At 45.5% G+C, this 12,160-nt stretch overlaps 1 protein-coding gene across 3 annotated transcripts in view; it reads left to right on the top strand.

The window, feature by feature from the left end:
* The window catches only part of LOC138521948 (uncharacterized), a 334,921-nt gene that overhangs the window by 213,179 nt on the left and 109,582 nt on the right, over positions 1 to 12,160 (top strand). For all 3 annotated transcript variants that reach the window (XM_069635121.1, XM_069635122.1, XM_069635124.1), the window contains exons 4-5: positions 4,099 to 4,384; positions 10,658 to 10,806. In XM_069635121.1, coding sequence (XP_069491222.1) covers positions 4,099 to 4,384; positions 10,658 to 10,806 — 435 coding nt within the window. The remainder of the gene's footprint in view (positions 1 to 4,098; positions 4,385 to 10,657; positions 10,807 to 12,160) is intronic.

Genomic DNA, 12,160 nt, shown 5'->3' with positions numbered 1-12,160 from the left:
AAACATTCAGAATTGCTCAGGGACAAGGCCAATCACTACAACGGGCCCTGTACCAGTTTCTCCGTGTGTATCGCACCACTCCACACGCCGCCACTGGAGTAGCCCCGGCCGAGGTGTTGTTCCAGAGGTGCCCCCGAGGACTGTTGCCGGAAGTGGGGGACAGGGAACCAGGGGTCATCGATGATAATCGTGTTGAGAGTGAAAGACGGCTTCGGATTGAGCAGGAAAATCTACGACGGGGCCTCCAGCCACAGAGTCTTGAGCAAGGGGATGAGGTTTTAATCCGGAATAGACGTCCCCAGGGCAAACTCTCACTCCCCTACGAACCCGACCCACTGGACGTGGTGGCGGTGAAGGGTTCCATGATCACGGCCTCGGACGGCAGGTCGGCCGTCACCCGGAACGTTAGTTTCTTTAAGAAGTTGGGTGATTCGCGAACTGAAACTCCCCCTGAGCCTGATCCCCCCTACACGTTGTTTAATGACAGTCTCCCGGCTGAAGTGCCGGAGTCTCCCATCCGAGGTGAAGGAGCCGAGGGGCATCAAGTGCCAGAGGTAGGCCGGAGGTACCCCCAGAGACCTGGGCGTGGGAAGCCCGCCTACCTCAGTGACTATGTTGTGGGGCAGATGGCCCCTGAGCCTGGGGATCCGAATGGGGGTGGCTGTCATTAAAGGGGTCCACGAGTTTGGGTGTGCGGTGAAGTTTTATAAGTGTGGGTTGAAGTTAATAAAGTTGACGAGTTTGTAATGTTTGTTGATCCTCCCGGAAAAGGAGGAGTGTGGCGTTGCCCGATGACGGGCGGACGCGGCGGCGTGACGCATCACGCCGCCGCGTGGTGTTTAAATAAAGGGGGCGTTCCCGGCCGCAGCAGAGCGACCGGGAAGCCCGAACGAACAACACCGGTCTCCGTGTGCTGTCTGTTGTGGGGGCTTGCGGGACCGCATCGGGGGCGCGGATGGCGACCCCCAACATTTATGATCGCGAAACAGCTCTTCTAAAAGGGAGTCAAGAAGAGGTTGTAATTGTTTTCATCACGTTCAGTACCATTACATTAGGAAAAAGTAATACATGGCATAGCTGTCAGCTCACACGCTTTTGGCGGGTGTCACCTGCCTTGTAAAGAGCTGATTCACCCGCCAAGCGGCCTGCACGCCCATTCATTCCAATGGGCTCTCACCCGCTATGACATGGTATACAGCTCCAAGAATCCGTAGAAGAGGAGATAGCAAATGATATAGAAAAAAACATGTATTTGTATTGTTATTACTAAATTCTAATGCTTCCACAGACAGAGCTGCCAAGTTAACCGTGATTTGAAAGTCTGACCTAGGATCGTAATCAAAGCCAGAGGTCAAAGTGTGAGGCAATACAAGGGTAAGACGTCCCCGTACTTCTTGAGGAAATCTGCCATTGTCTCCTTACTTTATGTGACCTGGAATACCATTCCAGGACAATAGGAAAGGCCACCTTTGATTTTAGTTTTTTTAACTATTCTCCTGCTGGGGATTCGCACCTAGGCCCTGCCAGCAACAATGCAGTGCTAGATTGGCATTTGTTTTATTTTAATAGACCCTTTAAGACATAAAGCCCATTCCCAAGCAGTCAAAAAGCCCAGCTCATCATTGATCTCCACATTTCTGTAGGCCCAGCATTGTTTGCGAGGGGTGTGTCAGTGGCTCCAGTCCTGGGCATGACCCTTAAGAGGTGCCATTGGCGGGTGATTGGAAGGGGAGGCTTCATAAAGCTGCATGCTGAGGGGGATAATGACAGGAGGGGGTTTGAATTGGGGAGGTGAGGTGGGGGGGTCGATCAGTATGGGGGAAGGGAGGGAGCAGAAAAGGGGGTGGTGCAGAGGGAACATCGTTCCACTCCTTTTTTTTTAACACTTCGGCCACTGATCAAAAGATGCAAGGCTGCAAAGTTCAAAGAAAACCTGCCCTTATGAACGGCTCGGCCTAACTTCATTGCAATACACACAACATGGAAAATGTGCCCAGCACCAGCATTCTTTCTTTGAATGCCCTGCTGCTGCTGTAGCTCATGCGTGCTGCAATTCTGTGACCCTCTATGTGGCAGTGGCTCTTAGGGTGGTGGGTGGACATATGCAAAGTTCCTAAATATGCAAAACTTATTTGGTGGGTAACACACAAGTGACCCTGGAGCTCGCTGAAGAGTTTGCATCTATGCAGCGATTCAGTCAATGTATGTCCTAGTCCTATAAACGTAAGGTATCTGCAGTTTTTCTCTATGTTTCTCTCACAACAGCATGGTTCTGATCCTGCAAGCAATAGAATATCAGGTGTATAAGCAAGAGGTTCTGCACGGGTCACCCCCAAAGATAAACCTATGGCTCCCTTTACTCTAGTGACTTTGGAATTCCTCTATCTAAGACCAAGCCATTTTCCCTTACAGTGGCGTAAGGCGGGCAACATATCATAAAGGGAATGCGAGTTTCTATATGGGTACAACCTCAGGTGCACAGACAATGAAAAAGCTCAGCCGTGTGCCAACAATCTGTGATTAATGTCAAGGGTGGCTGCTTAATTCTGCCGTTGGTATGACGGAAACATCTGGCAAGCTTTCTTACACCATCACGATATGAAGAAAAGCCTGGTTGTGGTTTAATATGAACACGGCTTCTCACACCCAAGGAATTGACCTTCTAGGGCATGGAAGGCAGACTTACTTGAGCAAATTGATTTGTCTTATTAAACGCATACAGCACAGTGTTACCAGAAATCCAGCCTCTAACGCTCACATTCATATGTGTGCATACGAAAAAATCTAGTCGATCAAGCCTATCAAATCATTCCTGTTTAAATTGAAGCCATGTCCACTATTTACCATTTTCCACTGGAATGGTACGTTCCATTAGAATGGGCACATATCTGACACTGCCCCAAATGTTGTAGTTGCCACTGGCAAGAGTTGTTAGCATTTTTGGCACCCGGGAGACCACTATGCCACTTGGTTAATAATAAAAAGACATGGGAGCTACAGAGAACTGGTTCAGGATTTTATTCTACAACAGCTTCTGACAAAGGGAATTTCATGAAAATCAGACCCAGAAAGGCCTAGCAGCAGACTTTATACACAATCATGTTGTTGAGCAGAAATTCTTGATTTAATGGCTGTACAGAACCCACAGTTAATACCTTGATTTCACAAATGCTACTGGCGCAGGTATTCCTACTGAAAAAGAACTGGAGGATCTAATAACTATATTGTCCCTTCACTGTTCATCCATCGGAGAAGATGCGTCGTCAGGCAGAATGTCGCCTATCCTTTGCAACATCACTACCCTCCCCATCACCATGAAAATATTTCTCTATTAGTTAATGCATATGTTCAAGTGGTCGGTGCTTGGACCTACCCATTAAAAAAAAATGTACACAAAAGGGGTTCATTGTTTCCCTAAGGGTTCTTTACCAAACTATACAGCTATTGTTTCGTTGTAGAGGGTGTGTGTAACTGCATCAACGATAATTCCCTCATCTTAAAACAGGTGCATTCTCAGCACGCAGCTCAGGAATGGCCTTAAACATCATTTCAACTATTTACTTTACTTTATAACATTTATATTGCGTAAACCATGGACCCTTGGGCATCAGGGCGCAGACAAAACATTTAGACAAAATACACACAGAGCACCCTCAAGCGAGATAACTATACAAATGTTCTATTCACCCCTCTCTTCCTTCGCTCCAGAAACAAAAGGTAACTAGCACTTCATTCCAGTCCTATTTCTCTCTATATGTAGGGGTAAGGAGGGTGCCACTTGTCTATCTTCTACTCTTTGGACTATGAATGTATTGGGAGCTAACACTGTAGTGCCTCTTCTATTTGTCTGGCTCTAGGCTCATAGTGTCCTATCACCCTACACCCTCTTTGATTTCCTGGGTTGAAAAAGCCCAGGTTTCTAGCCATTTCATTTCAGTTTTCCACCTGTTCAGCTCTCTGTAAGTTCCCAGCAACTGTCATTCCAGTCTTTGTGTTTAACCATATGGGAATATTGCCATCCGAGTATTGTTTTCTGTTTGTATAACTTCACTTTTCACTGTAAAGATGTAACCACATTCTTTGGCATTCCCTTTTTAGAGATCAATGTGGCCCTCTGGGGAGTTGCCACCCAGTCCAGCACGATGGATGGGGTGGGTCTCGCAAGCAAAGCCATCGATGGAGACCTGGGGAATGATTACACACAAGGCTACTGCAGTCACACCGAGTACAGCCTCTCCCCCTGGTGGAGGGTGGATCTACAGGCCACCTTCCTTGTGTCTTCTGTGTCCATCACTAACAGGGGAGATGATATGCCTGAACGAATCAACGGCACCGAAATCCACATCGGCGACTCGCTGGAGATGAACGGCATCTTGAACACCAGGTAGGGTGGGCTAAAGCTGGGTGGTGGGACTGGTTACATGGGAAAGTTAGACAATCAATAATGAACCGCAAATGCCAGGTTATGATTCCATCAACCACCTTATAAAACATGCAAGGACTGGGTGGCCGAGGTCCTCCGTGTAGGGTGGCCATCCTTTTGCTCTGTCTCACCACTTTCAGTCCAACAAAGGGAAATAATCAAACCTAGTCATGGATGTGGGCGTTCAGATGCCCTTTACCGGCCCCTTTGTGCAAATAACGGGGCATTTCTGCGCATTTCAAAGCCCTTCCAAATTTCAAAACGAGACACCTATTTCAATGCACAGAAAATAACCACAATCCCCTGTGCCTGTTTGATGCAGGCGCAGGGAGTTTGCCAAAGCTTGACAGTGTCATCCCTGACACTTCCATGTATTTTCTCTTAAAACATAAGCAACGCTACGAACTGCTGCTGTCCCACTTGCATTTGTATCACTTAAACTAGGGTTGAAGTGCCTTTTTTCTTTTTCTAACATTTCACAGTGAAATGGGCAGGTCACCTTTGAGAATGAGATGGCCTGCTCTTATCCAAAACTACTGCACATCAAAAAAACACATCCTGTGACCATTTTTTATTTGAGTTTGTTTTGGAGAATCTGGCCCAAAATCTTTTTTTTTTAGTCCAGTGAATGTGGACACACTTGTTTAAGTGACCATTTATTAACCAAGGCATTTCATTACAATCAGGAATACGACAAAGCATTTTCCCTTGCTTCTTTTACCTGGGGGATTGAACTCTCTCGCAGTCCAGTCTCATTGAGGTCAGTTCTGCGTCAGTGTTAAACCTCGGCGTCACCGCCATTGGGTAGGAATAATACAGTAAAAAAGGACCCAACCGCTTCACTTTTCCATAGTTGATCTTCTCTATCTTATCTCATTGTCTTCGGTGGATCTTAATCCATTCGATAACCTGAAACCGCAACGTAATTGACTTATACAATTGTGCCTTCAAAGTGTCTGCTGGCATTTCCTTAACATATATGTTAGTGATCTATTCTTTTTTCATTCTTTATTTTTGTTTATTTTGTGGTGCCACCAATTGACAATCTTACGTCAGCTTATATTGTCCCCCCTCGCATACGGGCTTGTGCTTGTTCTGGAAGGAGAACCTTGCAAGCAAACTTCCTCATAGTTAAACGCCACGCAGCCTCATGTTTTTGAGAATATTACTGACTTTCCTTCACACTGAGTTATGCATTTCAGTGAGCAGCTAAACCTTTGTTTCGCAATAAGAAGAATGCAGTAGGACAAGCACATCAGGGTCAGGTAACATTAGCTAATAACCAGACCATTTGCACATATACATTTGATTTTCAGAGTCAGTTTCTCGATAGCGTAAAGTGATAGATGTCCCCTTTTAAAAGAAAATTAAATATCACTAAAGCAGAGTCAGTACTTAGGCAGATACTTGAAAAAAGCCCCCAAAATGTTGGAAAAGTATTCTCTGGGGATAGGACATTATCATTTCACCTTCTAAAGAACTCTGTGGTGTTACTCAGCAACTGGTATTGACCAAAATCTGACACAAATACAACAAAACAAGAGCTTGAAATGTTGTTTGTATCCACACGGTTTTACAATTTTGTACTGCAGTCAAAGCACATCACATAACTCCCTTGAGTTTTAAAGCCATTGAATGGGAGAAGTAATACAACCTGACACCGTTGATGTCAAAGCCTTAAACACTAGTAGTGATAATCTCTAGGGCCTCTGAAATATTAGCCGTGTTGTTGACCTTGTTAGGGGCGGAGAGAAGGAAGAGGAGGAAAGAAAGTCTTGAGAAGTTTCAGGGACTGAAGATCTGGCTCAAGTCGGAGGGGGGCAGATAGGCCGTTCCAGACGAAGGAACCAACCGAGGAGAGTATCTACTTCCCACTCTTTGCTTGGAGAAAAATTTGACCTGCAGAGAGTTGGAGCCAGGGGCCTTCAGAAAGTTGCACAAGATGCATATTTCAGTAGGTGCAAAGTTTACAGTTATATTTAGGCAGGTAGGGAACGCAGCAGGAAAAAGCCAAGGCAGACAGAGTGTCCTAGGGCGGTGTGTGGTCCAGGCCAATGTGATCCATGTTGCTTACCATAGCAATTGTCAGAGCAGGATTTTTGATTCGTGGGTAAAGCGTGCAGTGGTCCCAGGCAGTGTGAATCATTTGCGAACGTTGACAAATGGCAACAAAATCCTGTCCAATCCCAGGCCCTCCCGGCCTGGTGGCGCAATGGCTCTGATCTTGCCTGAGTGGGTTCCTGCCTCCACCATCCCCACTCAAACCTACTCATCCTTTGAAAGCCTGACAGTTCCCCTACTCTCACTACAGTCGAGAACGCCTTCCTGGAAGTGGCCGATCTCATGGCTCCTCTCAGACTGTCCAAAGGCACTAAGCATAGATCAGAGCTGTGGTTCTCTGATGAATTTAAGCTAAAAAAACTGGCCTGCAGACACGCTGAGAGGAACAGGAGACTGCGCTATTCTCCTTCTGCTAAGCTTACATTTCGCAGCCTGCTGACTAATTAATACCACCAGGCTATTGTCCTGGCGAAAAACGTCTTTTTTGGGGCTAGGATTGAAGCAGCCTTAAATAAACCCAAGGCCCTTTTTGAATTGGTCAACTCTCTCTCTGCTCCAACCAAAACAGGCTCGGCAGTTATTCCGTCAAACGTTCTGTGTGACTCTCTCGCATCCTTCTTCTCCTCTAAAATAGAAACTATACATGCAGATATTACCAACTACTGACTGCCTGTGCTCTTCCGTGCTTTCTGTCCCCACGGCCTCATGGTTCTCCTTCCCTGTGTTCTCTAATCCCAAGATACTTAAGGCAATTCATGGCCTCAAATCTGCCTCTCCGGCAGATGCTATTCCGCTCACTTTGATCAAAGAAATTGCCACTGAGTTACTCCCTCATATTACTGCCGCTATCAACAACTCATTTCAAACCGGTACAATTCCCAGCCAACTCAAACATGCACTAGTGCTTCCCCTGCTGAAGAAGCCTACTCTTGACCCTAAGGTCATGGCTAATTTTAGACCTATCTCTATTACCTTTTAACATGAAGCTGCTCGAGGCCTTGGTCTCCTGTCTTCTTACCTCCTTCCTTGAATCGTCTGGCTTCTTTTATCCCTTCCAGTCTGGCTTTCACCATGGAAGGGGAACAGAGTCTGTTCTTAACTCTGTCATGGATGATGTTTCCCGGTTAGTTGACCAGGGCGGGGTGGGAGTGGTATTAGTGTTGGACCTGTCAGCTGCATTTGACACGGTGGACCATTCTATTCTTTTGGCTCGGTTGTTTGATGCTGGCATTTCAGGTCAGGTCCTTGACTGGTTTCTAGCCTTTATGTCCAATCGAACCCAGTCAGTGTCCCTGCCCCCTTTTTGCTCCCTGCCGGGACTGCTTTTCTGTGGCATCCCCCAGGGATCGGCCAGGGTCGTTTGAATTGTGGGCGATATTTGGTTGCCCTCAACAGACCGAAGCGTATTTAGAAAGAGCCTACAAAGAAACTGTAGTGGCCCAAAAAGGCATACCTTGAAAAGCAAAATGGTGCCAATGGTATCCTATAGAATAGGTGAAGAGGTGGCAAGGGAGACTGTACTGTAAACTGTTCTTCCTTTGCATAGCCAGAAAATATGGTGAAGAGATTGAGTGTGTGAAGATATGGGTGTGTATGAAAGGTGGAAAAATGAGGTGTTGTTGACATAAATTGATTTGTTGTACAGTATCCATGTTGTTTTAACGGAATTTGGTAAAATATTTTTTGGAATACATTTTGTGTGAACAATTGATAGTAGAGTATTTAATCCAACCTCATGGCCCCAGATCCATGTTCTTGCATATAATTAGGCGAGTGAATGAGACTAGGTGAGAGTAGGGGTGTGAGTGAGAATGACTGGGAAGTGTGACTGAGAAAGTGAAAGGAGGGTGATTGTGGGAGAAGCTGTGGGTGGTGTGTGAAGGGAGTGGGAGCTGAGAGTAGTGGAGATTAGCAAGGAGGAGGAGTGGAGAGGAGTCAGAATGGAGAGTAGTGGAGATGGGGAGTGGCGGGTAGTAGCGAGGGGTGTGGAGAACAGAGGTAGAATAGGAGCAGACGAGTCAGAGTAACATCTGAGGGACAGAACGAGAAGTAGGATAAGGAGTGGTGGAGTGTAGAAGAAAGGAAAAGGAAGAACAGAACATCAGGGTAAAGAGTACAAGAGCATGCAACAAAGAATATTGGGTGAGACCTGGTTAATTGAAAGGCAACACTCCTTGTTATTTTTATTATGAGACCCCAGTTTAGGATACACCTGGAAGAATCAAAGGGAGTAAGAGGGATAAAGCAATTGCCTTTAGGTACTCACCAGTAGCCAACCACATCTTGGTTAGTAGGGGTTACTGATCTTCAGCGAACATCTTGGGGCTTAGGGACACCCGGGCTACGAAGCACAAAGCCCATGAGAGACAAGAGACAGAAGGACACCCCTTAGTGAGTCCCTTCTCAAACCTTTTAATAAAAACCCTTGACCTGTCCTCGAGAGCTGGTGTGTTCTTGAGGCCATCTGTGACAGTTGCTAAAGGGGGGCACATATGTCTTTTGTGTAGGTCTACTGCAAGCAGAAGAGGAAAGCTGTGGGTGTTTGAGGTGGCTTAGAGTCTTAATGTACTAGTTGTCACCTTACATTTCTTTCTAACATTTCCTTCAAGAATGCAGCAATGTCGCCCCAGAGTTAGCGGATCTGGCTGATTGTAGAGGCCTAGTTTTGTAGTGTTTTTATTACAGTGATGATATGTATCAGTATGGGAGCAGAAGAATACGTCATTGGTAATGAAAAGGTCTTATTTGCTTGTTGATACCAAGATTTTATATTCAGAGCGATTGGTAATGAGGATCTCCTTACCCAAATCTGATGTGATTCCGCTCTTCATAATTTGCTCTATAACTTAGAATACATCCAGTTGGAAACCTTTTTACAATTGAGCTTTTTAAGGGTGTAGAGTTGGTGGAGGGAATTTATGTCAATGGCAAGGAATTGGTCCAAGAGCGATGCACAGGCTTGGGCTCCATTGAGGTGCTAGGGATGAAGTATCGGTCAAAGGCATCTTTAATGAGGATTTAATGGAGGTGAGTCAGATATGAATGGAAGTATCAACTGGCTATTTTCTGGGTGGCTGCAGGGATAGGCCGTGCTTTTTAGAACGAGACACATTTTAGGTCTGTCCAGGGACCTTTCTGGAGACATCAGGGAATGCGGAAAATTGTGTTTAGAATACAAGTTAAAGTGTGTGAATTGTGATGAATTCTTTTTGTCCCTTTGCTTTGTAAGACTAGTGAGCTGAGCTACCTGTGGGTAGGTAGCCCAAAGGATGCATTCATGGCAGGGTGCAAGGCAGGGGTGGATCACTAGGAGGAGAATTTCTCTGGAAAAGGCAGTTCTGAATCATTTTGCTGTTGGAATTTCTCTTGTTGTTTTTTCTATTTACCTACATGATGTATTGACATCTGCTTAATGGTTAGTGTGGATGAGGCTGTGAGCAGTTTGTGGTGATAGTAAACTAGAAAGGAGTGCCGTTTAACCCGGTCACGCTGAAAGACAGGTCATTTCAATGTGCGTTAGTGATCAGGTTATGTAACCGGGCTGGACACTGATGATGTTGGCAGGACAGTTGTAGCTCATAACCTTTGTTCTTTTGTATCCAGGATGAAGACTCAGAGTATATGAAGTAAGGCGGTGCATTTGGGTGGTGTGGTGCATGTAGAACTCTTTTTGATGGGCTAGCACAATCACAGAAACTAAATGCTTCAAGACAGCATGCTTGAGTGGCCGCTCCAAGGGAGATTAATAATTATTAAAGTGTAGAACATTCTGGATTGACTTCCTGCTGATAACTCTGGGACATCTCATACTCATGTAATTAATCCAGTTACCTAGTGTAATCACTGCCAACAACCAATATTACACACCATAATCACAAATGATCCTGAGGGGTACCTGTGCATTGAAAATGGCACAGATCTTCATAACATCTGATGGAAGACAGGCTTGACATAGAGAGGGGTCTTTGGTCAGGACTGACCCAAGTCATCAGGTGGGAATGGATGCCTGTGCCATGGAAAGGTTGGCAGAAGGCATGTTTCAGATGCATATATTTAGGTGGAGGGGGTGGTCGTTGTTTTCTAAATAACTTGGATGTCCAGAGATACTCATGTCAAGATGATGGACAGCCATGATGTTTTAGAGGACTTACATGTCTGTGTTCTGCTGTGCAGGTGTGCGACCATCGGGTCTCTTGACGCTGGAGAAACCAAATCCTTCAACTGCAGCGGGATTGCCGGACGCTACGTCACTGTCAACATTCCATCAGTATATACATTTCTGACACTATGCGAGGTACAAGTCTTTGCTGCCCCTAAACCAGGTGAGTTGAGCTTTGCTGGGGTGATTATTCAGTGGCATCGTAGGATGGTCATTACATTCCTCACCTCTTATGTACGCATCTGTATCTCCATCCGTATGCGTGAATCGTAATATCCCTTCCATACCTGCTCCCCCTCACTTCTAGACAATCTATTGATGGCCTTTTTAACCTTTCTCTTCAACACCCTTCTTAAGTCAAACAAACTCTCTCATAGAGGCTAAACCCTGTTCTGTTTGTAAACTTTCATCCTGAACAGTTTAAGGGCATTTCAGTCCAGTTTCTCAAAGGTTCTTTTTGAACAAAATTGCACATGGAATTGGTTTTGATACGTGTCATCCCATTCACCGGCTGTGGTTGGCCACACACCTACCCTACATCCCATCAATCCACCCTACTTGAACATATGTGAGAAGCTGCCATTGCCATGCAGTATTCCAAATGCCAAGGCTGCTCATCCAGCAACTCTCGGAAGCACCAAATGCACAACCACAATCAACCAAGCCTAAACATGCGTGAATACCATCTTTATGATTTTCGGGTAGGGCTTAGTTTTTTTGCATCCTAGAATATTTCTACCATTGTCTGTTTTTTCTTGACAAATGCCTTACTGGACCATAGGGGCTGATGAGGTGAGGTGGCTGAGTTAATAGTCCTTTATGCAGCAGCCGATAATGATGTAATTGTCCCATTGAGTTATGCTTAATCATTTTAGGGATGAGCCTATTTCTGGTCCAAAACCCATCTTTCATCTCTGCCAATATCTAGTATTTCTTTGCATGGTTCAGAGCTTCACACTTTTGGGGTGTTGGCGATGATTATATTGAGTTTACCTGCCATCTAGAAGAACCCCGGCCTTCAGATTCACGGCAGGAGCTAGAGTACATGGGGGCCGCTATATATATTTCCCATTCGGGGGCATGGTCTTTGCAAGTGTGGGCCACATTGGAGGACGGGGAGGTGCTGTTGATGGTGGGATTTACAATGAGAAAATTTAGTCTGGTTATTTTAGACCAGCATAATGTTTTGGTGGGTAAATTAGCGGATTTCTTTGAGATCGTTAGAGCCATCGATAATATTGGAATCTCTGTGATCCGAAGTCTATTAGAGACAACGTCCCCATGCGTTAAAATATTGCATTCAGTATTCACTCCAATCGATGAAGCTTTACTGCCTCACTGCCCCTTCCTGCCCCTGCCTGCTTTATCTCTTGCCCCAAGCCAATGCTGCAGACGAGATCGGGGTATGAGGGAGTTGCAGGTGTAACTTCCTTTTATATGCTGGACTTTTATATGCTAGGCTCAGCGAATTACCATTAATTGGCAAAACATGGAAATACCCAATACGAAGGCAGGTG

Source organism: Ambystoma mexicanum, chromosome 13, assembly GCF_040938575.1.
Source record: "Ambystoma mexicanum isolate Mex_15411 chromosome 13, UKY_AmexF1_1, whole genome shotgun sequence".
Classification (NCBI taxonomy): Eukaryota; Metazoa; Chordata; class Amphibia; order Caudata; family Ambystomatidae; genus Ambystoma; species Ambystoma mexicanum.
This window is presented reverse-complemented; position numbering and strand designations above follow the sequence as displayed.